The 27,433-nt window shown below is 32.5% G+C and overlaps 6 protein-coding genes across 10 annotated transcripts; 3 read left to right on the top strand and 3 right to left on the bottom strand.

Annotated features, from left to right (window-relative positions):
* The first annotated feature begins 742 nt into the window (after positions 1–742).
* On the top strand, positions 743–8,271 carry LOC131666985 (uncharacterized). Its single transcript, XM_058940135.1, has 6 exons — positions 743–793; positions 922–957; positions 1,028–1,278; positions 7,396–7,507; positions 7,587–7,622; positions 7,708–8,271. Exons 1-6 carry the CDS (start codon positions 743–745, stop codon positions 8,269–8,271), a joined length of 1,050 nt encoding a protein of 349 aa, XP_058796118.1.
* Positions 8,272–11,156: 2,885 nt separating this feature from the next.
* LOC131666943 (exosome complex component CSL4) lies at positions 11,157–13,403 on the bottom strand. Its single transcript, XM_058940048.1, has 5 exons — positions 13,178–13,403; positions 12,968–13,083; positions 12,653–12,901; positions 12,462–12,543; positions 11,157–12,397 (listed from the first exon to the last, which is right to left on the bottom strand). Exons 1-5 carry the CDS (start codon positions 13,209–13,211, stop codon positions 12,282–12,284), a joined length of 597 nt encoding a protein of 198 aa, XP_058796031.1. The 5' UTR covers positions 13,212–13,403; the 3' UTR covers positions 11,157–12,281.
* Positions 13,404–15,553: 2,150 nt separating this feature from the next.
* LOC131666901 (uncharacterized) lies at positions 15,554–18,488 on the top strand. Its single transcript, XM_058939970.1, has 6 exons — positions 15,554–15,760; positions 15,992–16,102; positions 16,172–16,973; positions 17,049–17,417; positions 17,480–17,656; positions 17,726–18,488. The coding sequence occupies exons 2-6, from the start codon at positions 16,023–16,025 to the stop codon at positions 17,891–17,893; spliced, it is 1,596 nt and encodes a 531-aa protein (XP_058795953.1). The 5' UTR covers positions 15,554–15,760; positions 15,992–16,022; the 3' UTR covers positions 17,894–18,488.
* A 180-nt stretch (positions 18,489–18,668) lies between these two features.
* On the bottom strand, positions 18,669–21,939 carry LOC131666900 (protein O-mannosyltransferase 1). The gene is made up of 10 exons (XM_058939969.1): positions 21,727–21,939; positions 21,511–21,641; positions 21,269–21,441; positions 20,895–21,196; positions 20,647–20,821; positions 20,164–20,575; positions 19,791–20,093; positions 19,345–19,716; positions 18,951–19,252; positions 18,669–18,855 (listed from the first exon to the last, which is right to left on the bottom strand). Exons 2-10 carry the CDS (start codon positions 21,634–21,636, stop codon positions 18,669–18,671), a joined length of 2,352 nt encoding a protein of 783 aa, XP_058795952.1. The 5' UTR covers positions 21,637–21,641; positions 21,727–21,939.
* Positions 21,940–22,144: 205 nt separating this feature from the next.
* Positions 22,145–24,510, top strand: LOC131666913 (ATPase WRNIP1-like). Of its 2 annotated transcripts, XM_058939989.1 has the most exons (7): positions 22,145–22,560; positions 22,636–22,830; positions 22,895–23,293; positions 23,362–23,476; positions 23,549–23,779; positions 23,848–24,057; positions 24,140–24,510. In XM_058939989.1, the coding sequence occupies exons 1-7, from the start codon at positions 22,261–22,263 to the stop codon at positions 24,208–24,210; spliced, it is 1,521 nt and encodes a 506-aa protein (XP_058795972.1). In that variant the 5' UTR covers positions 22,145–22,260; the 3' UTR covers positions 24,211–24,510. The 2 variants fall into 2 exon arrangements, with proteins under 2 accessions (XP_058795972.1, XP_058795971.1); XM_058939988.1 differs by having other exon boundaries at positions 23,362–23,779; positions 24,140–24,509.
* An 83-nt stretch (positions 24,511–24,593) lies between these two features.
* Positions 24,594–26,996, bottom strand: LOC131666914 (NAD kinase 2, mitochondrial). Of its 4 annotated transcripts, none has more exons than XM_058939992.1 (7): positions 26,901–26,996; positions 26,613–26,818; positions 26,131–26,422; positions 25,737–26,060; positions 25,574–25,658; positions 25,252–25,513; positions 24,594–25,177 (listed from the first exon to the last, which is right to left on the bottom strand). In XM_058939992.1, exons 2-7 carry the CDS (start codon positions 26,650–26,652, stop codon positions 24,945–24,947), a joined length of 1,236 nt encoding a protein of 411 aa, XP_058795975.1. In that variant the 5' UTR covers positions 26,653–26,818; positions 26,901–26,996; the 3' UTR covers positions 24,594–24,944. The 4 variants fall into 4 exon arrangements, with proteins under 4 accessions (XP_058795975.1, XP_058795974.1, XP_058795976.1 ...); XM_058939991.1 differs by having other exon boundaries at positions 26,887–26,948; XM_058939993.1 differs by having other exon boundaries at positions 24,594–24,859; positions 24,928–25,177; positions 26,613–26,931.
* Positions 26,997–27,433: the final 437 nt, after the last annotated feature.

Here is a 27,433-nt window from a genome sequence, read left to right as displayed (position 1 = left end):
ATATTATATATCTTGTTTGTTATATTTTTTCGAATAAAAAAATACGCTGAATTCCTTCAAGTACCATTCATATGAAAAACTAACATTAGAAGATTCTTTTCCCTAATATGTATAATATAACCTGACGATTGGTATTCTCTGAATAGTGATCGAATTATCCCAGAAATATCCATTCCACTGTCTGCGAGTTATCCTTACAGATTCGTCCACTGATTGATACTTTTATTCTTTTTTTTATTGCTAAAACACAAAATTTGTTTTAGAATAGTATATAATGTAATCGAAATGTCATATTGTCTATAATATTTAACATTATTATTTGTATAATCGCTTAAAAATAAATGTATATTGACTTGAAGCAATCAAATAATACTTTTATTAATTAATTAAATACTTTGCCGTTGAAACTTTTACTGTAGAATATTTCTCGTTTTAGTAGATAAATTATAAGATTTGCTGTTCAAGACTAAAAATAAATTTACAAATCGTAGATTAATATTCTTCGAATATAAGATTTATTACGAATATAAGATTTATTACGAATCAAATCAATTCTCAATATCTAATTCTTTACTCTAAATGCACACAACTGGATGTCAAATAGATTATCTTTGAAGAATCTTTGATGACACAGATGCTAATTGAATTAATGTATTCGAATTTATTGGTAGAAGTACGGCAAAAACAGTAGAGTACTGTTAAATTTCCTTCGTTTTCAGTCTCTGTCACGAACACAAGAAACATGTTCACCAATACCCTCGTCCTTGTCATTTTTGGTACCGCCTTGACTTTGGTAAGCATTTTTAATTTTCTTTAAAAAAAATAATGTGTATTTATTAGAAATCTTGATAAAATTCTAATTATTAGACAACCGTGTAGAAGAAATATTTATTACATACAATTGAATATCTTTCTTGTTAGGCTAGCCAAGTCGATGTCAATATTGATGATAATGAGGTGAGTTTGTACAAATACTGTTAGCTTTATTCTCAAATAAGTATAAACTTTAAATGTAATAATGATGAAGGCGGATTTACGCGGATTCAAAGAAGAACTGAGCATTTTGTGTCATCAAATCGAGGGCTCTATCAAAGATTATTTGGATTATTGGAGGAACGTCACCGAACAGCATGATAGTAACAACAAACAAGAAACAGGTAAAGCGATTAAAATCAGTAAGGAACGGCTTATGGATCTGAATGGAAGCTATGAAAATATGCGCAAGATAATTGAACAGTCCATCGAGAACGAGAAGCAAAAATGGAATGAACACCTTACGTATGCCTTCAAAATGAATAAACAGGAATACGAAAGAACTAAGATCATGTCTAAGTATTATATCGAAATAATGAAAAAGCGCCTGATAGATTTAATACTAAAGTGGAAAGTCCAATTTCAAAAGGCTTATTCAGAAAGTTAGAAAGGAAGACAGGAAAGAGCCCCAACATGAATAGATATCGTAGCGTCTCACGTAGAGTCTTACAACCATTATGAATAAATCACAGTGCAGTCCGATAAATTGTATTTTTTAAGTTATTCATCTTCTAATTGAATATAGAAAAATAACTGCATTACAATAAAATATTCACAGCATAAATTTTCAATTACTCTTCATATGTCGAACTAAGTTCATATATCTTACACTATTTTCGTCCTTCTATAAATCAAATCCACACAATTAAAACCTTTTTACGTATGTCTAATAATCTCCGATGAATAACTTGTCTGAATGGATTGTTGAAATAAGATAAAATAAACAAAACAACAATAGCACAATTTTAGTTATATCTTCACAATATTTTAGAAAAACTTGCTACGCTTTTCTGAATACTACGAGTTACAGTTTTACTATTGCTATCATTATTTTTAAAATATGGATGTTTAATTGCTTAGATAATACGATTCGAATGATATATTCGATAACATAGATAACATCAATAAACTTTGAAATGTAATTTATTAATCGTCATATTAATGTACATGTGGCTATTATTTATAAGTACAGTTACACACACCGATATACGTATACATTACTTAATTTCTTTTACAAATTTATTACGATTCTTCAGCTGTTATAATGTTTTCAATTAATTGGAATTCTCTTAATGCGGTGGAAGATTTACATTTTCCTGGCAAGTCGTTCTGAATTTCGATCCATCTATCTGAGGGCACATCGTAAGATTACGTCGTTTTAAGAAATAAACAAAAGAAAGAAAGTAATTAATGGCTAATGGTTACAATACACATTTTATGTACTTACTGTGACCGTGAAGCAAAAGGCCTCCTTGGATTTTTTTTTATTGATCATACAGGAGATACTCCCATTAGCGTAGTACAAATAAAAGAAAGTTGTAAAACGATATAAGAACATAACAACAATAAAAATAATAAAAACAGGAACAACAGCAATAGGAAGAAACAGTAAACATTGTATATAAATAAAATCCAAAAAGGTTAAGGCATCTAATAAAATTTACTTAAAAGATCATAATTGTAATTTTATAGTATTGTTAAAACTACTTATTGTGATCAAATGAATGTCTTCAAGCAACTTCAGGCCATTGATAATATCACTTGATCTGTCAACAACGGATAGATGATTTGATCCCCCTTTACAAGGACGAAAGTAAAATGTATTATTGCGATTACGCAGGAGGCGAGAGGGAACATAGAAGATAAGGTCGTAAGAATCAATGAGACAATGACAGATCTTATATATGTATAAAGCAGATTGTACATTAATGAAAGAAGAAATTGAACAAATATTGAATGATAGAGCAGCCGAGGAATAATCATGATCGAACCGATCCATACTTTTGCGAAACCTATTAGAGAGATAACGTATAAAGCGATGTTGAATTACCTCGAGTCTTGATAAATAGACTCCATATTGTGTTGACCAAACTATAGAAGCATAAGTAAACTTGGGAACGGCTAAAGGAACGAACAATTTTCATAGAATAATTTCGCGTAATAAGAAAAACAACTTTCGGTCGATAATTGCATTAGCCAAAAATTCTTCATACTTTATTCTAAATAAACCTCACTGAATTGCGTCTAATGCCTTGAAAAGTCGCTACCTTGAAAACTATGTTGGCGGAAATAAAAGGGAATCAGTAAGAAGATGCCATATATCTCGATATTTCTTAATTAAATTATAACAACTAGCTCGCATTGAATTAAGTGTGACGAAAACAAGAATTTCGTTTCTGCTGGCAGATCAATACCGCACTAAACTGCATTGTACTCTTTTGCGAAAAAATATAGCATAGCCATAATTTCCTTCAAATATTTATATGAATAATAGGGTAATAACGGACTATTGCATTGGCTGTTCGCTCGTCTAACGCGAGGTAAACGGCACCTACAGCGATGATGTTTGTCTGTTATAGCAGTGCTTATTGCAGCCAATTACAACGTCGATCTGTGTTGCAATATTGATGAGCCCAAAGCAGCGAGAACGCATCGAGCTATACACTAACAGTCGGAGAAACGTTCGTGGAACATTAAATTCCAGGACGAACCATGTTTTTACAATCAACACGTAATTCACAAAACAGGACAAAATCCTGTATCAAAATATATCCTTAACGATATTGTCAGGCTTAATGCAAATGAGTCAACTTTGCGACGACGTTTGCGTGGTTCGAATCGTCAGATCAGATAGCCGTTGGAAGTATGCTGCGTAATCTGCAGACTTTTATCCGGTGGATACACTGTTGCGCGACAATGCGGAGATCATACTCGCAGATGATCAGTTCATTCATGCTAATGACATCAAGATCAATAAGTACATAACTGTAAGTGTTAGTTCGTACCTATTTTTTTATTTTGTATACGGACAGCTGTTTTGTTTAACATTTAAGCTTCTTGTTACACCGTCAAATTCCCTGTATATTTTTGTTGAAACATATCGATCGACTTCGTAAAGTTAGAGTCTTGTTAACGTACGACATAAGTATTTTATATCTAGTGTTCTTTTTTGAACTGATTGGCATATTCTGTAAATAATATATGCTATAATTTTCATTAATAAATATTCTCGTAGAAAGTTAGAATGATAGATTATTGAATTTTTTAAGCAAAATTTGACCAGCTGCTACGGAGAAATACAACCGACAATCCGAAGGGTTATATCCGCGGTCGCCCGCACAAATTGTTTAAAAAGAATGTATTCGGGAGGCGCAAACACTCCGACAGTTGAATAATATACCAGGTGTATAGATTAATCATGAGAGAAACTAATGTTGGAATGAGGATTGATGAACGGACTACTTGATAATCCTTAGCCTGACGAATACGTGACCGACTATTACAACCAACGCGGGGGTCAACAAAACTACTCAGTCACACACGCATGAACACAAAAAAAGAGAGAGAGACAGAGAGAAAGAAACACGGGCACCGATCTTCATGATCCGGCGACAGCTTCCTGATTGCTGATCTCCTACCGCTGTCGCTACTCGCGTCCGGTTGCCGCTCTCCGCTCGCTGATAAACGGTCGAACGCGTCGTCCGCGCGTATCCTCGCCGGAATCCTCACACGCTCAGGTACCAGGACTCAACACGATCCGACGATCCAGCTTTAACTCTCTATAGCTGCTCCCCCCCGATCCCGCATTCACCATCTCTCTTCATCGTCCGCAGTCGTCAGCCACTCCTGACTTCACCAGTCATCTCCTTCATCACACCTCAAACAGAAAAAATCGGCATGAGAGTTCATACATACACGTCTGAAGTGGCGAACGGACGATTGTGAGATTCAACGGACAAATTAGCAAAGTCGTAATTTAACGTTGTACAGTTTATTCTGAATTTTTCGGATATTGTTAATGACAGTTTTGTACTCTCCTCCCTAAGTTATTATGCCATTAGTGTAAATACTTTGATAAAAAGCACTGTAGATTAGTCATTAAAGTTTTGATATCGAAGAAATTTCGCAACTCCAACGTTACATGTACGATACATCTGACCTTTATGACGATGTAATGCACGCGATACTCCCATTTGAGTCGTGACTCTAGCACTACCCCAAGATATTTTTAAAAACATACCCTACTTAGATGCTTATTGTTGATATGTATGTTAAGGTCATTTGGAACAATGGCATGATAAGAACCTACAGTTATATATATACTATTTTAAGAACATTAAATGACAGGCGATTTATCTCTATTAATTTGCCAACTTCTATCAAATCGCATTATAGTTATTGATTTTAAATTCAGCATTTAACCAGTTAGCCTAATATGACCCCAGTTATATTACATTGATGATTGTGAAACTTAATAAAGTGCCTTCGCTTTGAGCTAAGTAACTTCTAAAGAAATCATTTGCAAGTTCTCTGATTCCATACCTGTCTAATTTTTTAAGTAGAATTTCATGATCGACTGTATTGAATACTTTTGCCAGGTCCCGTAATACAACAATAATTTAAATAAAAAAAAAAAAAAAAATACAACAATAACCTTTTCATCCTTATTACGTACTTTAATTAATTGGTTTACTACGTGTTATACTACATTTTTGGTACTACGTGAAACACTACATCCTGTTTTTTCCTAAATCTAAATTAGTTGTCATCAATAATATGATGTTTTGATTGATGTTTGTACAGTCTCGAATAAATTAATATTTCAAAAATCTTTGCTATATTTATATTAAATGAGAACCAAAGGACAATGTGCTTTTGAAATAATTAGATTGAATAGACACTCTAATGGAAAACTAATGTATGATATTCTATTGCTCTTGATAGTTTAACGCTATATTCCCATCAATGTCAACAGCTTCGTTTGCAAAAGTTTATATATAATTCTGGATATTTCATTAGCATCTGTGTATTATGAATAGAAATTATTATCTTTCTTATATAAATTAATCTAATACATGTGCGCTATTTACTTCAATTCTCTGCCAATTTTATAGCAACTTCACGAAAAAATTGACTTGCATCATAATTCAAAGTTTTTACTCTGCTAATACGAATACAAAGTTTTGTTCAACATAAGCTTTTGACGTATCATTAAACGATAATAATATTTTAGACTCTTGTTAAACTTTTAATTATTAGAAATGCACTTTCACGCGCTATACGAGTATATAATATGAACTGGTGCTCTCTGCAAGTATATATATTATTCGTTATCATGAAGATATCAGTTTCCTTAAAATCGAAAATCTTTTTACAAGTATAAAAAAAGCCTCTCATTTCTTGATTAGTAAATTGTCCTGCTCGGCTTTTAACATTTTCTTTCTTACCGTATTTACAATTTTAGCGAACCCACGCCACATTACGCACATTTACGCACTGCTGTTTTGAACGTATAATATTACTGTTTAAGTATTGATCTAAATAGCAGCCGTACGAATTAGCTATAACATGCTTCTTATTTTTCGCAACAATGTGGCATTTTCTTTCCTGTTGTCTATTAATTCGATTGATTGACAAGATAAGTTACATATTAGCTACTGCGCTTATTTGATTCGCACAAAAATCTTATAGCAGGCGCATTGATTATTGATAAAATGAGCATCTGCACCTGCTATGAGATGGGTATAAGAAAATTCATGAGATGAAAATTTACAATAGCGCTTTCTTCTAGCTATATAATTTTATACAACAGCTAAAATTACGTTGAATATTCGCATGTATTTTCTTCTCTATAAAAGTTAATCTCTCTTCTTATAGCCGACCATTGAAACACAATTTTCGACGCGATGCGCATTTATGAAATATTTTATTTAACTAGGTATCACTAAAGTATTGTCTGGGATTTCACATTTTATACATTACTTTTTTGTGCACTCAAAACCATTTTTATATTACGCAGGTTCTTGATAAATTTTATTTCTTAACAAGATTAATAATCAGCAAGATTAATAGATGAAGTTCATCATCGACAGTGATGTAAACACTAGAAGCCTTATGTGATTAGGTCGTGATAAAAGATGATTACAAATATACAGCAAATGAAACCAGTTAATGAAATCTATACATTATTGTATTGTTTCTTCATTCGTAGGGCAATAGAAGCCTCAATTCTTCTTGACTTCAAAAATCAGAATGATTTCTATTATTTTACATGAATTTTTGCTGCAGAACAATTTCGCGAGACATTGAAATGATTTGAAAAGTATGATTCTTTTTCGTTCATTCTAAAATGATTCACAACACAACGAAAAAATTGTATAAACTGCGTTGATAAGCAGATGGTAATCGTCAAGGAAAATATGTTGTAACATTGTTCGAGGATAAATTAATTAATGATTGCCAGTGCGTCAAACGACGTCAATCTGATTAACTTTTCACTTAAAATTTGTTAAACCAAGGGGAATCTTTGATGACACAGATGTCAATATGTGAACATACTTCCATTTATTGGTATAAATACAGGAGGGAAGAGGGCGAAAAATCACTTCGATTTGACTTGTTTCTAGTCCCTGACAACAGAAACATGTTCACCAAAGCTCTGATCCTCGTTCTTCTCGGCACTACATTGACTTTGGTAAGCACTTTTGGTTTTGCTTTAGAAAAACAATTTCAATTAACTAGTAATAACAATATAATGCATATTGTTTTGGTAGGCCAGCCCAGTCAAGTACTCTTCTGATAATGATGAGGTAAGGTTTTATATATAAAAGCTAAACAATACATTTTAAAATGAGCAAAAATTTGTTCATAATAATCAATGAAATATATTTTAAGATCATTCCTCGCGGCTGGAAGGATGTGAGCGACTGGTTACAAGGAGTGAATCAGTCTTTCCAAGATTTCATTCATGAGAAGTATCATGCAATTATTCAGAAAGCCAAGAAAACCATCGAGAGCGAAAAGCAAAAATGGGACCATGCCCTCAAGGAAGCCATCAAAATCGGCAAAGACAAATACGAAGAAGTGAAACAGAAAGCTAAACAAGCTATAAAAAAATTGAAAGACGAGTTGAAAGCTGCATTAGATCACTGGAAAAAGAATGAAGCTCACAAAGAAATTAATACCGAGGAAGAAGAGGAAATTTTCCAAGAGCAGGAGCCCGTAGTTTCTCAGGAGCAGGAACAGGAAGTGGTCCAGGAACAGGAGCAGGAAGTGGTCCAGGAACAGGAACAGGAAGTGGTCCAGGAACAGGAACAGGAAGTGGTCCAGGAACAGGAACAGGAAGTGGTTCAGGAACAGGAGCAGAAACAGCAAGTGATCCAAGAGCAGGAAATGATCCAGGAGCAGGAACAGGAAGTTTCCGAGGTGCCCCAAGAACAAGTAGAATCCCAAGAATAAACCAAAAGTACAATTAAATAAACTAGTTGTACAATTAAATAAACTAATTGTACTTCTCATTGTACATATGAATAACGCAAAGTAACAGCATTAAAGTCAATTAAAAATACAATAATTTTATTTTATTTTTTATTCAACGTCACCGTATATCATTACATTATTTTATATATACAATTCATCAATAAAAGAGCGATAATTTTTTTTATTCATAATGGATACAAACCCACTTAATATAGATCAATCATTCATATAATATAAATCGTTACTTTACTATTATGAAAAACTATCTCAAAAATACATCAGTAAAACCAATAGAATAAGATACAACAACGTACATACTTGAATATATCATTATTACCAAATGAACTTAAAACAATAGCTGAGAAGAGAATTGGAAAATAAAAAATAAAAAATTGGATAAGGGAGAACAATTGAACAACTCTTATTATATAACCTAATACACGAAGGAAAAGTATAAGTGCAATCAATAAATATTTTTGTTAGAATAAGGAAATTATAACGGAGATGCAGATCCTAATTCGTATGTCCAGGAGGTGTATTTTGATAGTTTATAGATTTTAAAACATACTTATATGCATATAGTATGTGTAATTTACACCATAAAAGATCACATAGAAGAATAACAATATTCAATTTAAGAAAGATGAAATCTAAATCCACTGAAAAATTCAACAAAATAATTATAATAGCAAGGGTTTATACTAGCACTTAGGAGGGAAAAATGCATTTTAATATTCAAATAGATAAAATAAAACAAAAACAGATAATGACGACTTCATTAAACCCGATTACACTATTTGTTAAAGCATCAACCAAGGTATCAGATACACCAAGTAACTAAAAAACAAGCCAATATTGAAACAATTTTTAGGACTATAGATAAGCTTGTTAAGTAAACAGTAATATAGCGAAAACTAAAATAGCATGGTGTCTGCCCTAGGGAAACCATCAATACAGCAACCTAACTGTTATCAGATGATTTATGCGGATATAAACTAATTAGAATTGAAATAATAACAAAGCATTACTCAACCTTGACGGAGGCGAGAAAGGAACGCATATTTTTATTAATTCAATGTATTCAATAAGACTCGAACACAAAAACCTAGTAGTCGTTGATGGCATAGTCTTTATAGTATCCTGTATTTGTAACTCAACTACCCAACATAAAACAATGTTTCTCCACTATAAAGTTACTGGTGTCATAGGACTCACTTATCCAGCAAGACTAAACAGCTTAGATAAAATACTATATGCAACTATGGGACATTTTCCAACTTCAAGATCAATATTCATCAGATACTAGAAAAATATTGGTGGTTTCCCAAACGTGCCGAAATTTGAACGAGGGGATTAATAAAAATGTGACTGTCGAGATCTAATAAATGAAGAGACACGTGGTGCATATAAAGCGAACTGCTGACAAAACGGTTGTACAGTAAAGGAGACAAATAAATTGTAATCGGAGATAGGAAGTAGTGCAACAAGTATGTTTATTGCTTTTTTCTAAATTTATATTTTCTGTTTCAGTATTAATTGATACAATAAACTTACGATGTTATCATATGTTTTTAACTTTTACCACAATGTTTATTCCAGTTCACAGTTGCCAGTAGTTAATTAATCGAATGACTAATAGACACATCGATTTCTTTTCGACATTAAAACAATAGAAGACTGTATTATTTTAAAATGATTTTTCATAGCGAGATATTACAAGAGGTTTTGAGGTCCTTTGGAAAATGTGATGATCTATCTTTTACTTGGAAAATTTCACAACGTAATGAATGAATTGAATAATTTGCTTTAATAAGCAGACGGTAATTAGCAAAACGTTAACAAAAGAATGTTGTAACATTGTTTGAGGGAAAAATTAATAATTATCAGAGTATCAAACGATTAATTAATTAATTAATTAATTAATTATCATTAATCTGATTAACTTTTCACTTGAATTTTGTTAAACAAAGGGTAATCTTTGATGACACAGATGCCAATATATGGATAAATTTCGATTCATCGGTATAAATACGGAAAGATTGAGCAAGAAATCACGTCTGTTTGATTCATTTCCAGTTTCTAACACGAGAAACATGTTCACCAAAACTCTGATCCTTGTCCTTCTCGGTACTGCCTTGACTTTGGTAAGTACTTTGGATTTCGTCTTGAAAAACAATTTGAATTTACTAGAAATAATAATTAAATGTATATATCATGTTTGTAGGCCAGTCCAGTTGAGAACAATGCTTATAATGAAGTAAGGATTTATATGTAAAAACTGAAAAATATATTAAGTCATCAAAAATGTCTACATAATAAAATATAATTCAAGGTCGTTGTTCGTGGCTGGAAGGATGTGAGCAACTGGTGGCACGGAGTGAAGGAGTCTGCCAAAGAGTCAGTTGACAAGAACTATCACGCGATTATCGAACAAGCCAAAAAAACCATAGAGATTGAGAAACAAAAATGGGAACAGGCAATCAAAGAAGCCGCGAAAATTGGCAAAGCAAATTACGAAGAAGTGAAGCAAAAAGCTAAACAAATACTCAAAATTTTGAAAGACGATTTCAAAGCTAAATCCGAAGAATGGAAAAAGGAACTAGAGGTCCTCGAGAGAGAACAAGAAATAATCCAGGAGCAGGAACAAGTAGCCCACGAACAAGTACAATTTCAAGAATAAGCCAGAAGTAAAGTTAAATTAACTAATTATACTTTTCATTATATATAAGTGATGTAAAATTACAGCACTAAAGGCAACTAACAATTGTACAATGATTTTATTTTAATTCAACGTCACCATATTGCCTCATTTCTTTACATTACTTTTCCTATTGACTGCAATTAAGTGTACATATTGCTATTTTGTGAGTGTATGTTTTTTATTTTCATATTGATCAATACAACAAGCTTACGATATTATAACACGTTTCATATTTTTTTGCAACAATGTAGTCTTCCGTATTTGAAGTTACCTTACACGTGAATAGGATTGTTAAGATAAGTTATACCTTGGTTACTGTATTTTTTTTTTTATTCAACGAAAGTTTATTACTTAACTAGCATAAATGAATTGTGATAAAAAATTCATTATAAAAATTTATATGCGGTTTTCGGTAGAAAAAATAGCACTTGTAGCGCCTTTCTCTAGCTAAAGTTGCACTACTTTGCAATGTCAATTTTTAGCAACTACGTTCGGTTTCATAACGTTGGATTTTGACATAGATCAATGATGAAAGACGATGTCGATATCATTTATTCAGCTAGTTTGTAAGACTGCTTTAAACACGTGTGTGTGTGTGTGTGTGTGTGTGCGCGCGTATGCGAATGTGTAATGATACCTCTTGCTTGAAAAAGCGATATCTAATTTTATCAAAAGGGATAGTTGTATAATTACACTTAGATTTACTTAATTAACTACGTCACTTATTTTTTCTTTTTACTATTTTCTACTTGTACATGTTGATTATTTTGATAGATAAATAATTAAATGCTTATTATGAAACATTTTTTCGCGTATAAAATTAATTGACATTTGCAAAATTGTTTATTACTATGTAAATATATTCAATAATTTGTATAGAACTAAGTAATTCATTGATCTATAGAAAAATAACTATCAAAAAATATGGAATAAAACAAATATTAATTTTGTACTTAATTAATGCCTTATTTAGATGTAGTTAGAAAATTAAAAAGAATTATTTAGAAGCGAGTTTTGTTTTAAGTTTCCAGATCAAATAAGTTTTTACTATTAATTTTAATCAAAATGTAATTACATTATCCACTAGATATAATTTTTATACACTTTTTAATACGAAGTATATTCTATTTGCATTGTTCAATGGAATATAATTCGAGTCTGAAAGCTGTGAAAGCTAGATTATCTGAAAGTCATGTATATACAAAGCATAAAGGGCTTGAAACAATTTAATAATTTTTTACTATTACTAATTTTATTAACTAATGCCATAAAAATCACTATATAAAAACTATCCATCCTGTACAGCCACTTCTTCTGGTATAACTTTTGCCACTTTCCTTAATTCTTTAATCAAAGTTTTTGGACATTGCATTTCTGTCCAACTTACTGGTACCATTGCCACTCCTAAAAATAATTAATTTTTGAAAAACCATTAATAAATAATTGCTTTGGTAAATTTCAGTCATACCTTCTTCACTGTGTGCAATAACCACCCCTAATTCATTTTCAGCAGTACTTAGTTGATAAGTGTGTGCTTCTGTCATAGGTAACTATATTTAAAATATTAAGGAAACTAATGGAAAAGTTAGATAGAGTGTTGATAATAAATTATTAATTTAAATGGAATAATGATATTTGTTATTTACAAACAAAGGATACAACTCTTGCTAAAATAATATCACCAGGTCTAAAAGATTTGTACATTTCAATCCTATCCTTTTCTGTTGCTCTGACATCCTCTCTCCTTACAATTCCTCTGTACGGCCTACTCAGCACTATATCACCAACACACTTTATCATACACTTGCAAAACCTTTGATTGACTATTGTCACCATGGCAGTAACAATATCTCCAGGGGCCGGGACTATGCTTTGGTCAGTCATACCATGAACCTCAATTGAATTTGTCTAAAATGAACATATACAGTATTCAAACTGAACTTCACCATCTGATTGACAGAAAAGGTTACTTACATTCTCAAGCCTAACAACTTTGACTATCCCAGCAAACTTTGAATAAATATAACCAAGTTGCTCATACGTTCCCTGACCAGCAATGTTCTCTTGATTTGTAGGGCATATCCTTTGTCCTGCGAAATACATTATTTTTCAAAATAATTAGCAAAACTAATATTTGTCCGGAATGACAAATTATGAGGTTAACGTAAACATTTCATCATATACCTGGTATACAAATAATTATATCCTTGTCGTCCATTTCTATAACTTTCACACAACAATTAACAAATTTGATACGGAAAAATTAAACGTCACGTTATGCTCGCAAATAAGTTTCACTAGTCCAAAACACTGGAGTAATGTTACCATTCTTTTACTCCGTTACAGCAGACCTGACTAATTTACTAAAATCTTTGGTGACGGTGGCGGACGGCATCGCACCGCACGTGCGTGAAAATGAGACCCAAACTGTGCGCTAACGCTGCGAAGTGCATGAGGCCAATGAGCATGCGCTGCTGTTTTTATTCAAATATAAAAATTATAGTAGTATGATTATTGTGAGATGAGAAAAGGTAATGAGATATGTAAATGCCAAAACAATTTGATAAATTTAACTTTATTAAATTTATATTTTATCTAATATAAGAGTTTATATATATATTATTAATAAATTTTGTAAATAATTTTTTTTTTCGTAATTTTTCAGCCAAAATTGTATCTATTTTTGCAACCGCAATAACCAGACATGCAGATCACAATCAAATCACCTTGACACCTCGGACAGTCGGCAGGTGTGTCGCACTCCTCTGAAAGCACAAAACGATGGGTTAGTTCAGCTTTATGAAAATCATTTACCGTCGAAATTTCAGGTAAACAGAGATTTAGTGAAATCTTCATTGATTGAAAATACCGAGTGCCGAAAAAACTTCAACAATAAAGTTTAGTTTATTTCGAAGTTACACGCTGCTTTGGAAAAAGGTTTTCTTAAAAAGTATATCATTGCATGTTCCTTTTTATCTAAAAAATTATCAAGAGACTTTAAAGTTTATATAAGCTTAGCGCAACGGAATGTAATGCTTGCGGTAGAAAAAAAAATAAAAACAAAAAATACAAAATACGCGTGCTTTCTAGGTCGCAAACATTTTGACTACGCGAACGTCGGCAATTACAGCGGTTTTCGAAATTGCTCAAAACCACGATTTCAAGCTTTTACCAGACACCCGGACGCGACCATACTCACTTGACCACTTGTCGGGTTTCGTGGGATACGGATAAATAGCATTGAACCAGACGCTGGGATTATTCGGCGCGTTAGGGCTGTCGGTCTGAGCGTCAGCGCGAACCCATGCGTGTCCAATAAGTAGCACGAGGCAAACTTTCGCCGTGAACATCTTCCAGCCCGAAACGACAACTGAGCGCGGATCGTCACCGGAGAGCCGATTTTATGTGTATATATATTTATGTATAAATGACGAGAAAAAGCAACGCGCGCCTCGGGTAAAAGTGGGGATCGCCGAGGACGCTGTGCGTCTGCCTGGATTTACCTGTTGCAGCATAGCGCATTGTTTTCTTGTCCATTCGACGCCACCGACTGTCATTCACTCTAGTCGCGCATAGATACCTATGCTCGCATCTGATTTATCCATATATACATATACCGCTTGCGCTCAAATTTCGCCATAAAGACTTCTCTGACGGGTAAAAAACTTTGGCATTCTTGTGCTTTTTGATAATTTTTTCGCGCACACGAAAGTGAAATCATGCTAAGGTAAAATTGAAGAAGCACGAGTCACGAAGATAAAAGTGACATTGACGTGTATTTGCGAACAATGTGGGTCAGAACTTAATTTCTCTTCATTTTCACATTGACGATAAGGATGAAACTGTACGTGAATCACGCGACAGTCATTTCAATAGTTTTTTTTCTTTATGTATAAAGTGCACATGCACCTACTGGTTCGAGAGATACACGCATCTATGGCGAATTTAAATTTATATCTCAAACAGTGAAAAGTATTTCTTTTTCAAATGTTCGCATGGTAATGGAACGCACTCACCGTAACGTCGTTCACCGAGCCAGTTCGAACTACCTGACCCACGCCCCTCACCGTAGCATTGCAAAAAGAGAGCGAGAGAGGAAAATAAGGTAGCGCGCGCCACCGCGTCCTTTCATCTCTGATTGGACACCGCTTAGGGCCCAACACATAAGGCGAACAGTTTCCTCCATTTTCCCTGGTTTCCCTTGAGAAGCCAACGCGGCACGCTCGACGCACATCAGTCTCGTTCTAGCATACGACACCCGTGTTGAGTATTACATTAGAGTAGCTGCTTAGGATGGCGATGCGTTTTATCACTTTGTATAAGTTAGTCTTAGTCCTATATTTATTGTATTTTATAGAAGTCATATTATTTTTAATTTGTACAGCAACTCCTACGATAAAATATTTGAGAAATCAAGTACCAGTTATGTTGTCTCGTCTGAAAAAAGTAAACAAGTCACTTGCATGTTTCTTTTCAAAAAACCCACGTTTGGTAACATTCCCCTAGATCCTAACCGTCCACCATATTGGATAGTAGAGTAATTTGCCACTAGACGCCGAACGCTGCGTCTGTGAATTTGACAGTCAAAATTGGCCTTTTTTATGTAAAAATATAGTCGAATAGATAAAATTAAGTTTGAATGGATCAGGAATCGTACGAGGTGCCAAAGAGGAAGATGAATACGAAGTTCGGTTTCACCTACGTCGAGCTCGTCAATTTATTTTCCGTATTGAATTGAAAAACTGTGAACTCTTCCCCCATCCTTTCGTAAGTGTCTTATTCCAAAATACTACAAGCTATTATTTTTAAATAGAGGTTAGTTGCACCCAACACTCATAGCTTCGTTGGAAAAAATAGATCTCGCCACTTTCATCTTAATTTTAACGTAGTTTTCAACTTTACGAGTACTATTACTTTGTCTTGCAAGGATGAAGATTATTTTGGTTAACCAGTAGAGCTTTTTTTTTCACTGCCAACGCGTTTTTTTTCATTTTGCAGACGCAAAGTACAAAAAAGCTAAACTGCAATAATGGTCCTACCTTGCGATTGGCAGACTACAACACAAAAAATAGCTCAACGAGGCCAATATCTATTAGAAACAGGACAATGGTATAAAAAAAAATAGTTAAATTGATGAAGTAATTAAAGAGACAAATGTAAAATAGTTTTGTTTTACAGGTCAGACTGCAAATTTATTGTAGGTCAAGAGCCCCACCAACAAATAGTAGAAGGGCACAAAGTTTTTCTTGCCATGTCAAGTCCAGTATTTGAGGCAATGTTTTATGGAACCATGGCTGAAAAGAGTGATCCAATTCCAATAAGAGATGTCCAACCTGAAGCTTTCAAAGCTCTAATGGAGTACATCTACACTGATAGAGTGGATCTTGGATCTTTTGAACTAGCTTGTGAATTGTGTTACTGTGCAAAAAAATACATGTTACCTTTTCTAGTTGAAGAATGCACAAAGTTTCTATGGTGCGATCTCTCACTAAAAAAAGCTTGTAGAGCTTACGAGTTTGCAAAGCTCTTTGAAGAGCCAGTATTGATGGAGAAATGTTTACAAATAATTTGCTCCAAAACTGATGAGATCTTAAAGGAATCAAGCTGGGACGAAGTGGAACAAGGCACTGTATTGACAATATTAGATCAACAGGAATTGCAAATATCTTCAGAGATTGTTCTGTTCAATGCGTTAGAAAGATGGGCAAAGGCTGAGTGCAATAGAAAATCATTAGACCCATCTGATCCAAAAGCATTGAGATCTGTCATTGGGAATGCCTTGACTAAGATCAGATTTCTCACACTTACACCACAAGAATTCGCTGAAGGACCTGGGAAATCTCCACTTTTAACACAACAAGAAGCTTTTGCCATTTTAATGAATATATCTTCCAATAAAAGTGTGTTCCCAATGCCAGAAGGATTTTTTGACACTTGTATTACAAGATCTAAAATGCTAATAATTGAAAATGATGCTCGAGTATGTCAACAATTTTTTTGACTATGCAATTTTTTCCTTGAAATTGTGAATAACAATATGTATATTTTATTGCAGAAATTCAACTTTAACCCAACAATAAACATTCCTCAGAATAGCTTTCCTATCTCAGTTCCTTTGTTTTCAATTGAATGTGCTAATGCTATTGGTAATCCATTTAGCATGCGCGAGCCTAATTACCCTGTAATGTTGAGAGATGAAAGTCAGGATGTGAACCGAGATTCTCAAGAGATACCTAACGAAATTCTAATAACGAATATCAAAGATAGACCGAAATTTTATTGTACGCGATCTATAATTGAACAAACTAATTGCCGCAATTATGATGTTATGGATTGTTCTGTAACATTCACGGTAGACAGAAATGTTTTTGTACTTGGTGTACAAGTACCATCTCAAATTCCTGTATTTAATTTATCGGATGCTGTAAGTATATCTTAAAATAAGTATTTATAGTTTATTTATTCTAAAGTGAGTAACGTTTTTAGGAGTCATCGATGGGAATACCTCAATTACGAGACAGAACATATACAGAAGTCCTTTACGCTCACCTTCTCGATTCTGATGGTACTAGATTAACATACACACACTATCGAACAAAAGCTTCAGTAAGGGATTTAGTAGAAATTTCATTTAATCGACCAGTGTATATACAAAAAAACAAGGTAAGTTATTGCTTAGGTGATTAATAAACATTGATTGAACGTTGATTACAAAGGTACTAAATTTTTTAGATTTACAAAGTTGGAGTTGTCTTTAATAAACCTGGCGCTTACCCAATTGGAAATGGCATTCAGAAAGTCAACTGTGAAAATGTTTCCTTTACCTTCAATGTTGGTGTTAATGGTGTTGATTACTTGAGAGATGGACTTATAAGATCGATTGTATTTACATATCGCTAACGAATATTTTCTTGAAAAAAAAAGTAACATTTTTTCAATCTATTTGTTTTTGGAAGTCGTATAAAAATTGCAGCCGTTAAATGTAGGTATAAATAATTTGATGTTTAATGTAAATAATGAAGAAAATTAACAATTGAAAAATTTTTTATTATTTCTTCGAAGTAGCGGAAGTTGAAAAATTAAATATATCTGTATCATAGAATTTCATCGTATATATAACATTTTTTATATAAAAAATCTACATAAAATTGTAATTGTACAAAAAGACTCGACTAATGCGACACGCTATAGTAGATGTTTGCGAATAACACAAGTTGTAAAAAAAATATGCAACAATATTTGTTTTTTATTGAAATATTATTTCAATACTTAAAAAAACGATTAACATACATATAAAACTTTCTATAAAATGTGAACACGGTTTATAGAACAATTTTTTAATTTATATCTTTTTAATTGATTTCATAAACAGATAAGTTCAAAAACTTATTTGTGTGCGCAATGAAAATTAATATTTTTCATCGGAATAACTTTGTACTGTATTGTAAAACCATGTTTATGAAACATAAAAAATATTGAATACTTAAATAAGCTAATTTGAATAAATTGCATATGCTTCAATATAGCCTATCATTATTTAGCACTATTGCAAATATTCGAGATTGCACTTCAAGTAGAAAAAGTAAGTAAATTAAATAATATACCTGTAATAAATAATACATAAAAAAGCGAGAAGATCTATACTAGTCAGTCGATAAAAGTAATTTGATAAAGCTCAAGTTTTGTGTATAATGAAGTCCCATTCTTCATTCCACCTCAGTTTCAAAACTTCTTTAGCTGACAACGGTGTTACGCCATAACTAAGCGCAGTAAATTTTCGAAAGACCATCGCAATAACAATCATCCAAGCTATCAAAAGCAATCTGAACAATGCTGAAACAATCTTCAAGTGTACGTAAGTACTGCAAAGAAAAAATAAATTATTAAAAATTATATATTGATTATGTACTTATTACGTACTAATTACTCCTAAAACGTTGAGTTTATCAAAATTCACCTCAGAATGTAATGTACGTGATCCACAACGGCAGCAGTCAATAGAACTTTGAAAACAAATGCGGGTAAATAATGATGCAAGAATAAAGTTCGCTCGATGACGAAAAATGGAAGATAATGAACTAAATAACCAGCAAACAAAACTTCACCAATAGCAACAAATCGATTCCACTCCCTTTCGTCAATATCATAGCACAATCTTCGACGTCTCATCGTATAAAAAACTAGTAGAAATGAATAAGCTAGAACGGCTAGCGTTCCTGAATACCAAATGATTATGTTTCCTAGTAAATGAACTTGAGCCTATAAATTTTATCAAATGCGTTGATATTTTCAGTATAAGAAATGCTTCGAAAGTAAATGTATTATTTGTACGTAAATTATTTACAACTTACATTGCTCTTCGTCGACACCCAATACGCGATACCTCTCGTCATAGTAGGCCACTCTAAAGGACTACTAGAGTACATATGGCTATTTTGAACATCTTGGCCGCCAAATAACATCTTCATCTGTAACTCTATAAATTTATCCCAAAAGCTCAAGCTTGTAGCAGTTAGTGGTATCATTTCTGCATTGAGAAGCTCTCTTTCACGCTGTTTTTGGTCTTCGTTTTTCGTATAACGATGCTCTTCGACATTCCAAATAGAATCTGATTGATCTACGTGCCTATCGGCTACTACTTCATGCTGATTAAATCCCCAATCAGCCAATTGTCGCCCGCTAAATTTTAAAGCGTAATCTGAATTCACGTGGATCAAACGTACCTATACAAACAAAATAGTCAACATCTAGATCTTAGTCTAACTTAAATATCATTCAATGAAAAGATTGCACAAACTTGTGACTGAATTGCATGCCAGACGTTCCCAACTTGATCCCTGTTTGCAATTTCTAGCCTCCACATGTTTTGAGCGGGCATAGATACATTATAATCAATGTAGCAAGAGACTTCTTGACTTTGTGGGGTCATGGGAGCTGCAACATCATGTGAATTTAAAGCTCTACTTGTAATTCCGTGAACCAGTTGTATCACATCTCCATGACGAATTGGTTCACTGGGTTTGTTCACCACCAAGTCGTTTACATCTGGTCTTTTTACGATCCACCAATTGTTAACGTCTTTGAACGAGTAACATGTGACCTACAAGAAAATAATTGTTATTAACATATTATCTACAGAACTCGAGTCAATTCTTAATTTATTCATTTACCTGTTGCTGGTGAGAACTTCCACGTCCATCAGCATATCGTAAGGGATACACGTGATCGTGACTATGCAGCCAACAAGCTCTGCCGTGCGTGTGTCTCAAAGTGACTTGAGATCCATGAGTTACTTCAAGAGGCTGTCCTTTGGTAATACTTGCCAAGCCTCCTTCCAAACTTGCTTGGAAAGCACTTGTCATGACAGAATCATGCGGTCCAGCCTTAGTAAGTACTGACAAATGAATATAGAACACACCCAAGTAAATAAAACTAATAGCTAAGCCTATCGCAAACAATCTTGCAAATAAATGCAAGTATAAACTTAAAATAGATAGAGTTTTTCTTGGTAACAATGACCAGTAGTCCCTTCCAATAACATAGAGAGCAAGTAGCAGTGTATAAAATCCGACATACTTAACACTGAAATGTAAAATAATTTATCAATATATTGTCTATGTAATTATGATAATAAAATTAAATTGTATACAAACCATAAGGCACAAGTCAAATTGATTGTTCCCACCACTAACCAGAACCACCAAGCAAAAGTCATTGGTTTATCCATCACTTTTCTAAATTTTAAAATGCAAAGTAAACCCATCAGTGAGAACTGTATTAAAATACTTTCCATCAGAATGAATCTTGATTGAGTCAAGAGTGCATTGTCTGAAATATTAGAGATACATTTGAAAATCGTAAAATTTTAAACTCATAAACTTAAATTTGCAAGTGTATTTACCAAACAACAATAATAATGCTGCTATAGCAGCACTCCACTGTCTCAAGCCCAATTCTAAAGCTAAATGATATACTGTTGGAATGTTTAAACTTCCACATAGTGCTGGAATAACTCTCAGAACAAATAGAGGAACATTGTCATTGTATGGGGATCCAATTCTATCAAATTTGTAATTGCCATCAAATCCTACCAGGTACGCAGCAGCAGATATAAGTTGCTTACCAAGAGGTGGGTGAGAATCAAAGAAGAAAGTTTTTTTCATGTATAAACTAACATATTTTCCATAATGCAACTCATCAAATCTATAAAATATTTGTAAATATAAAGACATTCAATGGAAAAATTCTATTGCATAGTGTATTGTAACAACTTACACTATATTTTTAGGTTCTTCTAGTCGATACAGACGCGTAGTTAGACCCAAAAATAATAGTAATACTGCTAACAGATCAATCTCAAAATTTATCTTTATACTAGTTAATTTTTTGTTCACTTGTTCACATTTTTGTTCAATAATACTTTGTTCAATTGGTTTATTATCTGTCTCCTTAAAAAGAAAATCAATAACTTTTAATTTTAGTTTTGTTTTAACTTTATTAACAAATAAATAACATACTTCATGTTTAAAGTCATCAATCACGCTTGTTATTGCGGAATGATCATCTTCACTACTACTAATTTCTTTAGTCGTTTGTCTGCTGGCATCATTGCTTTTACCTTTATTTCTTCGCCGTACTTCCATTGTTACTTTTTAAAATTGAATATTAATTCATTATCAAATGCATAACACAAACTTTTCAAGCACCAAAATAAAAAGAAAATCGTATCCTACTTGTAAAGAAAACAGCACAGTTTTTGTGCGTAAGGAAACTGTCAACGTGGATATTCTTATCCACGATATTAAAAATTCTTCATGACCAATGGCAATACCGAATAAAGGATTAGTCTAAAAGAGAGAGAGAAAGAGGGAGAGAATGCCTTTCTCCTTTAGTTCTCAGCCCGTGAAAAAATCTCTCCACAAGCCTTCCACGATGAAGACTCGACATAACGGTACTACCCGGTTTCATTTTGGGCCCCGCTTTCATATATCATCAATGAGAGTGTGGAGTGTGCGATCTCTATACGTATGTAGGTGTCTCTGTCTCTGCTATCTGTCTCTCTCGCTCTCTCTCTCTCTCTCTCTTTCTAAGTACACTAACCTCTAAGTTTATTTTTGTTTTTATGTGATCTGCTGCACGCACGTGCGTAGGTGGTAATCTTGTGTTATTTTCAATGTGACGTTTTAATGACTCAAAATAACGTGACAATATTGTGAAGTGGGAATTAGTAAGAATTACGTATAGTGAAATTGAGAATTGACGGAAAGATGAGTGACAAACCGGAAGAGGCGGCAAAATTGATTGAATGTCCAATATGCTCTAAAGAGTTTTCTACATCTAGTATTGAAAATCACGTAAGCAAATGTCTTTTTCTGAATGAATCGTCGAATGCTTCTCAAAGTGCTACAAAAAGGTCACCATCCTTAAAAAGTAGTCCTGTTGCCAAAAAATTGAAAGTACAAACAGAGAGTCACAATATTTTTAAAACAATTACCAAGCAAGGTTCAACTTTGAAACCAGAATCATCTGAGCCAAAGGTTTTAGAATCCACTTTGAACAATACACAAGTATGTATTATTTTAAATTGTACATGATATCCATTAATTATAATAGAATAACAAACTTAATTTTATTCTATTCAGAACTTTAGAAATGACCAAGAAAATAAAATTGATCAAAAAGATTTCATTCCCTTAGCTGAAAAAATGAGACCTACAAGTTTACTTTCATATATTGGACAAAGGCACATACTTGGACCTGAAAGTATGTTATATCAATTATTAACAAGAAATGAAATACCAAATATTATTTTGTGGGGTCCTCCTGGTTGTGGAAAAGTAAGTAATATTATAATAATCAGTATTATTTATAAATAAAATTTATTTATTAATTATTTTTTAGACATCATTGGCTAATGTTATAGCCAATGTCTGTAAACACTCACCAAAAAGTATGCATCGTTTTATCAAACTATCAGCTACCACATCTGGTATAAATGAAGTAAAAGAGGCTATAACAATAGCATCCAATGAACTGAAGTTTAAACGCTATACAGTAATGTTTATTGATGAAATTCATAGGTTCAATAAAATACAACAAGATACTTTTCTACCTCATGTTGAAGCAGGTACAATCACTTTGATTGGTGCCACCACTGAAAATCCATCTTATAGTTTGAATGCTGCACTTTTGAGTAGATGTAAAGTTATAGTTTTAAATAAGCTCAGTATAGAAAATTTGGAAGATATTTTGATAAATGCTGTGAAAAGTTTAGATGGATCACTGAGTGAAATGAGACATGTAAGTCTGTTACAGAATTCAAGAAACTTTGTAAAATACATGGTCTTGTATATTTTGAACATTTTCAGAGAAATATAACTTCTATTGATGACACTCAAGTTCAGAAAAAATTTTTAATAGACAAAAGTACTATAACTTGGTTAGCAGAGACATCAGATGGAGATGCTAGAATTGCTCTTGGAGGTTTGGAGTTAGCAATACAGTCAAAAGTGCCAAAAAATTTTTCAGATGTTGGAATTATTCATATCTCATTAGATGACATAAAAGACAGCTTGAAAAAGACACATATGCTGTATGATAAAAAAGGAGATCAACACTATGACTTAATTTCAGCACTTCATAAATCTATCAGAGCAAGCAATGATAATGCTGCATTGTATTGGTTGGCAAGAATGTTGTCAGGAGGTGAAGATCCTGTTTATATTGCTAGACGTTTAGTTCGCGCGTCGAGCGAAGATATTGGGTTGGCAGATCCTAAAGCTTTAAGTAAGTATTTTTAAAAGTAGTTAAAGCTTTATCTTGCTAAAATTATACATAGATTTATTATTTTCCAGACATGGCGGTGAATACGATGCGAGCTTGCAAAGAATTGAAATCAGCTTCTTGCCATGTACTTTTGGCGCAGTTAGCAATTTATTTAGCTAGAGCTCCAAAATCTCGTGAAATGGATGATTCAATTAATGCTGCTAAAAGTTTTGTTGCAAGCTACAAAGATAAGCAGCCTCCTGTTCCTATTAATTTAAGAATGCCTCCTAATCAGACAAGTAACGCTATTTTTTTCCATTAAATGCTATATAAGTAAAAACTAATGGAAGTTAAGAAATATTTAAATTTTGTATGTTTCAGAACCTGGTAATGAAATTGGAGAAAATCTAACATACTGGCCTAATGGAATTTTAGGTGTGGATTTTTGTTAAGAATAATTCAATATTAGGCAGGAAGTATTTATTTTTTGAAGACGAAATCCAAAAATAAAAAAGAAAGTATAGACTACTTATAAATTAAAGAAACTAGTTTGTGGGAATAAAATACAACCATTATACATACATACTTTTTTTGGCATTCAAACGAGTATTAATAAATAAATTACAACACGGTAATAGTACAAGTATTACACAGTGACAAAATATTTTTTTGTTTTCTAAGGTTTCTGTGTTGTTTGTCAAGTTTATGAAATATAGCTTAAAACTTACGTTGATTGCGATAATTGAAAAATGATTATTTTTCTAAAAATTATAAAAATTATAAAAATAGAATATTAGTAATTTTTATTCATGAATAAAGGGCATATTAAAACGAAATCCGACAATTTATGATAATTTATATTTCAATTTGAAAAATACCTATGTTCTTACGTATTTACACATAGTATAACATTGCTGTAGCATTGTGATTATATAATAAAAAATACCTTTGATTATCACTGGTTTGTCACTTTAACTATGTGATACAAATCTTAGAGTACAATTGAAATCAATTGTAGATATTTGGTAGAAAAATATCAGATCTCAATTTAAAATATCAAAGTTCATGATATTTATGAAATATGAGTGCCATAAACTAATTCTAAGAGGTGTATACATTAAATTAGTTGATATTTTAATTATATGATTAAGGAATGTTGAAAAAATTACCATTCCTTCTATTTCTTTCAATCTTGAAAAACAATATTTCGAAGAGAGTCTTGCTCAAGCGTTTCGAGCACTGCTGTCGTTCCGACGTTAAAATGAATTGCAATTCCACCATCTATCACCAAGCCACCGTCATAGCATTGTGAACGAATTGTTAATTTGTCACAAAAATCCCGAGGTTGTATGTTATTAGGTAGTGGCCAAATGTGCTTAACAATCATATCACGAACGACATATGCTAGTTGAAGTTTTTCTGAACAAAAAATACATTATAAAATCAATTTCTAGTTTCTAGAAAATACAATAAATTTATAATGTAATAATTACCGGCGGGATATTGTAGTTGAGAGTTAAAATCAAAACAAATCTTCTTGAATTCTTCATGGCTAAATTTATTATTACACCCTGCTGCTGATAAAACATCTTCAACCATCTGAGGATTAAGACAATTGATATTTCTATACCAGGAGCTTGAACCAGTCCCAGTAGTAACACACAAGCCAGAGCTTTTCACTTTTTGAAAAGTACCATTTCCAGTGTCAAGGTGCAAAATACTAATTCTTGCTGATAATGTTTCACCAATGAAAACCTAGAAATAATACTGTTGTATTGCTAAAGGTACAAAAAAATATTCAAGTATTTATTTTACCTCATTGAGGGCCAACCATGGCAATTTCCTCACTTTGGGAAGATTTCCTTTTGGAATAGTTGTTTTATGATATTTCACATAAAATCTGCAATAGTTTTTGATGAAATGTACAATCACAAGCCATGTTTGTGATAAACATTTTTCAAAAATCATTTAAACTCACTTGTCATCTTCACAAGGCAAACATTTTTCATGCATGTGAAAAGGCATCTGCCATACATTCTCCCCATGGAGTGTGATTCTAATTCTACTCCTCATTAGGTATTTAAAATTACCAGATTTCAGTCTTTCAAATATCTCATTTATATTGTTAGTGTATTTGAATGAAAGCAACAAAAATCCTTCTGAAAATTCTGGATCTGAATTAATTCCTACAATGGGTTTATTGTTATCGGCAATCATGTTAGCAGCTAATAAAAATGTACCATCTCCACCCACAGGCACAATAAGATCTGCCCAATCAATACTTTCAATATCAATATTGTGTCTAAAACAATGATAAACAAGTTTTTTAAAGGAGAATTAAGCAAACAAGAGTTGTACACAAATTAATTTACCTATCTCTTATTCTAAAATCAATATTTTGTTTTTTGAGTGCCTGAATAGTTCTTAACTCTGTAGCTTTATTTCGTTGATGACCAGCAAAGATAGCATCATAGTTTGTGCCTCTTGTCAATAGCCCTTGTTTGAACTGGTCCTCAGAAAGACTAGGATTAGCTTGCCTTTCTATTTGATATCTTGAAATTTTTGTCAAGATAAGGACTCTTTGTGGTATAAAACTTGACTCAAAACACTTATGAATTTGCAGTAGCTTGGATGAGTTGCGGGATTTCAGAAATTCTTGAGCAGCTGTTATGTAAAAAAGTGAAACTATTTTATCAAAACAACAATACTTTAGTATCAAAACAATAATAAAGTGTATCATTTTTCATAAATGAAAAAAGGAATCGAAATCTTTAAATATCACATTATCCCTTTAAATGATTATAATTGATTTGAATAATTAAATTTCTGTATACAGGCAAAAATAAATACTCACAATATGCTCCTCTTTGAAGTATTGTAAAAAACTTCATCATGTGCTTCGCATGTTACAGAATCAAATTAAAACAAGGGTAGAATTTGCTTATATATGCAAAGTTGTTTATAATTATACCCTATAACATATTTTAACCTCACTGTTCGTCATGAAATTACGTTCAACTCGAAAATACAATTCGTTCACTATCAAATACTTATAAAAGCCTGCAAATTGTACGTGATTATTTACATAAAAAATTAGTGGTTAAATAAAAATAAAAACATTCCCTGACAATTAATGACAAACCAAATTAGACTGCACCGGAGAACGTATAGAAATGTTCTACAGTTTCAGCGTAGGTACATTTGTACTTTATGTACTTCTTCCAATCTACATATTGGACTGAAACACCAATCAATAAAGAAGTTTTTGTATACTAAGCTTTTAATTATTGAAAATAAATTTTTATCACTTTTTATTTGAAATTACGCAGTACCTATTACCATTACACGATAAGTAGTATGGTTTTGTTTTAACTTTCGGGTAAATTATATACAATTTACAAAATCAACTTAAAAGCACGAATTGCTTGTTGTAAAGGAATTTGTTATGTTTGAATTAAGTTAAATATTTATCTTCAAAAATAAAAAAAAATAAAAAATTGTTTTTTTATATTTCTTGAGGCGTTACGTAAAATCGAAGATTATAACTTAATGGTTGATCAACCTTGGTAACAATCAATTATACGGATCTTCTTTTCATTTTGCATGATACAAAGGTTATAGGGCTCGATATTAATAATTGCGTTATCATAGTTCAAAAAATAAGTAATACCAATG

Source organism: Phymastichus coffea, unplaced genomic scaffold (genome assembly GCF_024137745.1).
Source record: "Phymastichus coffea isolate CEN01 unplaced genomic scaffold, Cenicafe_Pcof_1.1 PCOF00062, whole genome shotgun sequence".
In the NCBI taxonomy this organism is placed as follows: domain Eukaryota; kingdom Metazoa; phylum Arthropoda; class Insecta; order Hymenoptera; family Eulophidae; genus Phymastichus; species Phymastichus coffea.
The sequence above is the reverse complement of the archived record's forward strand: the minus strand, read 5'-3'. Positions and strand labels throughout refer to the sequence as shown.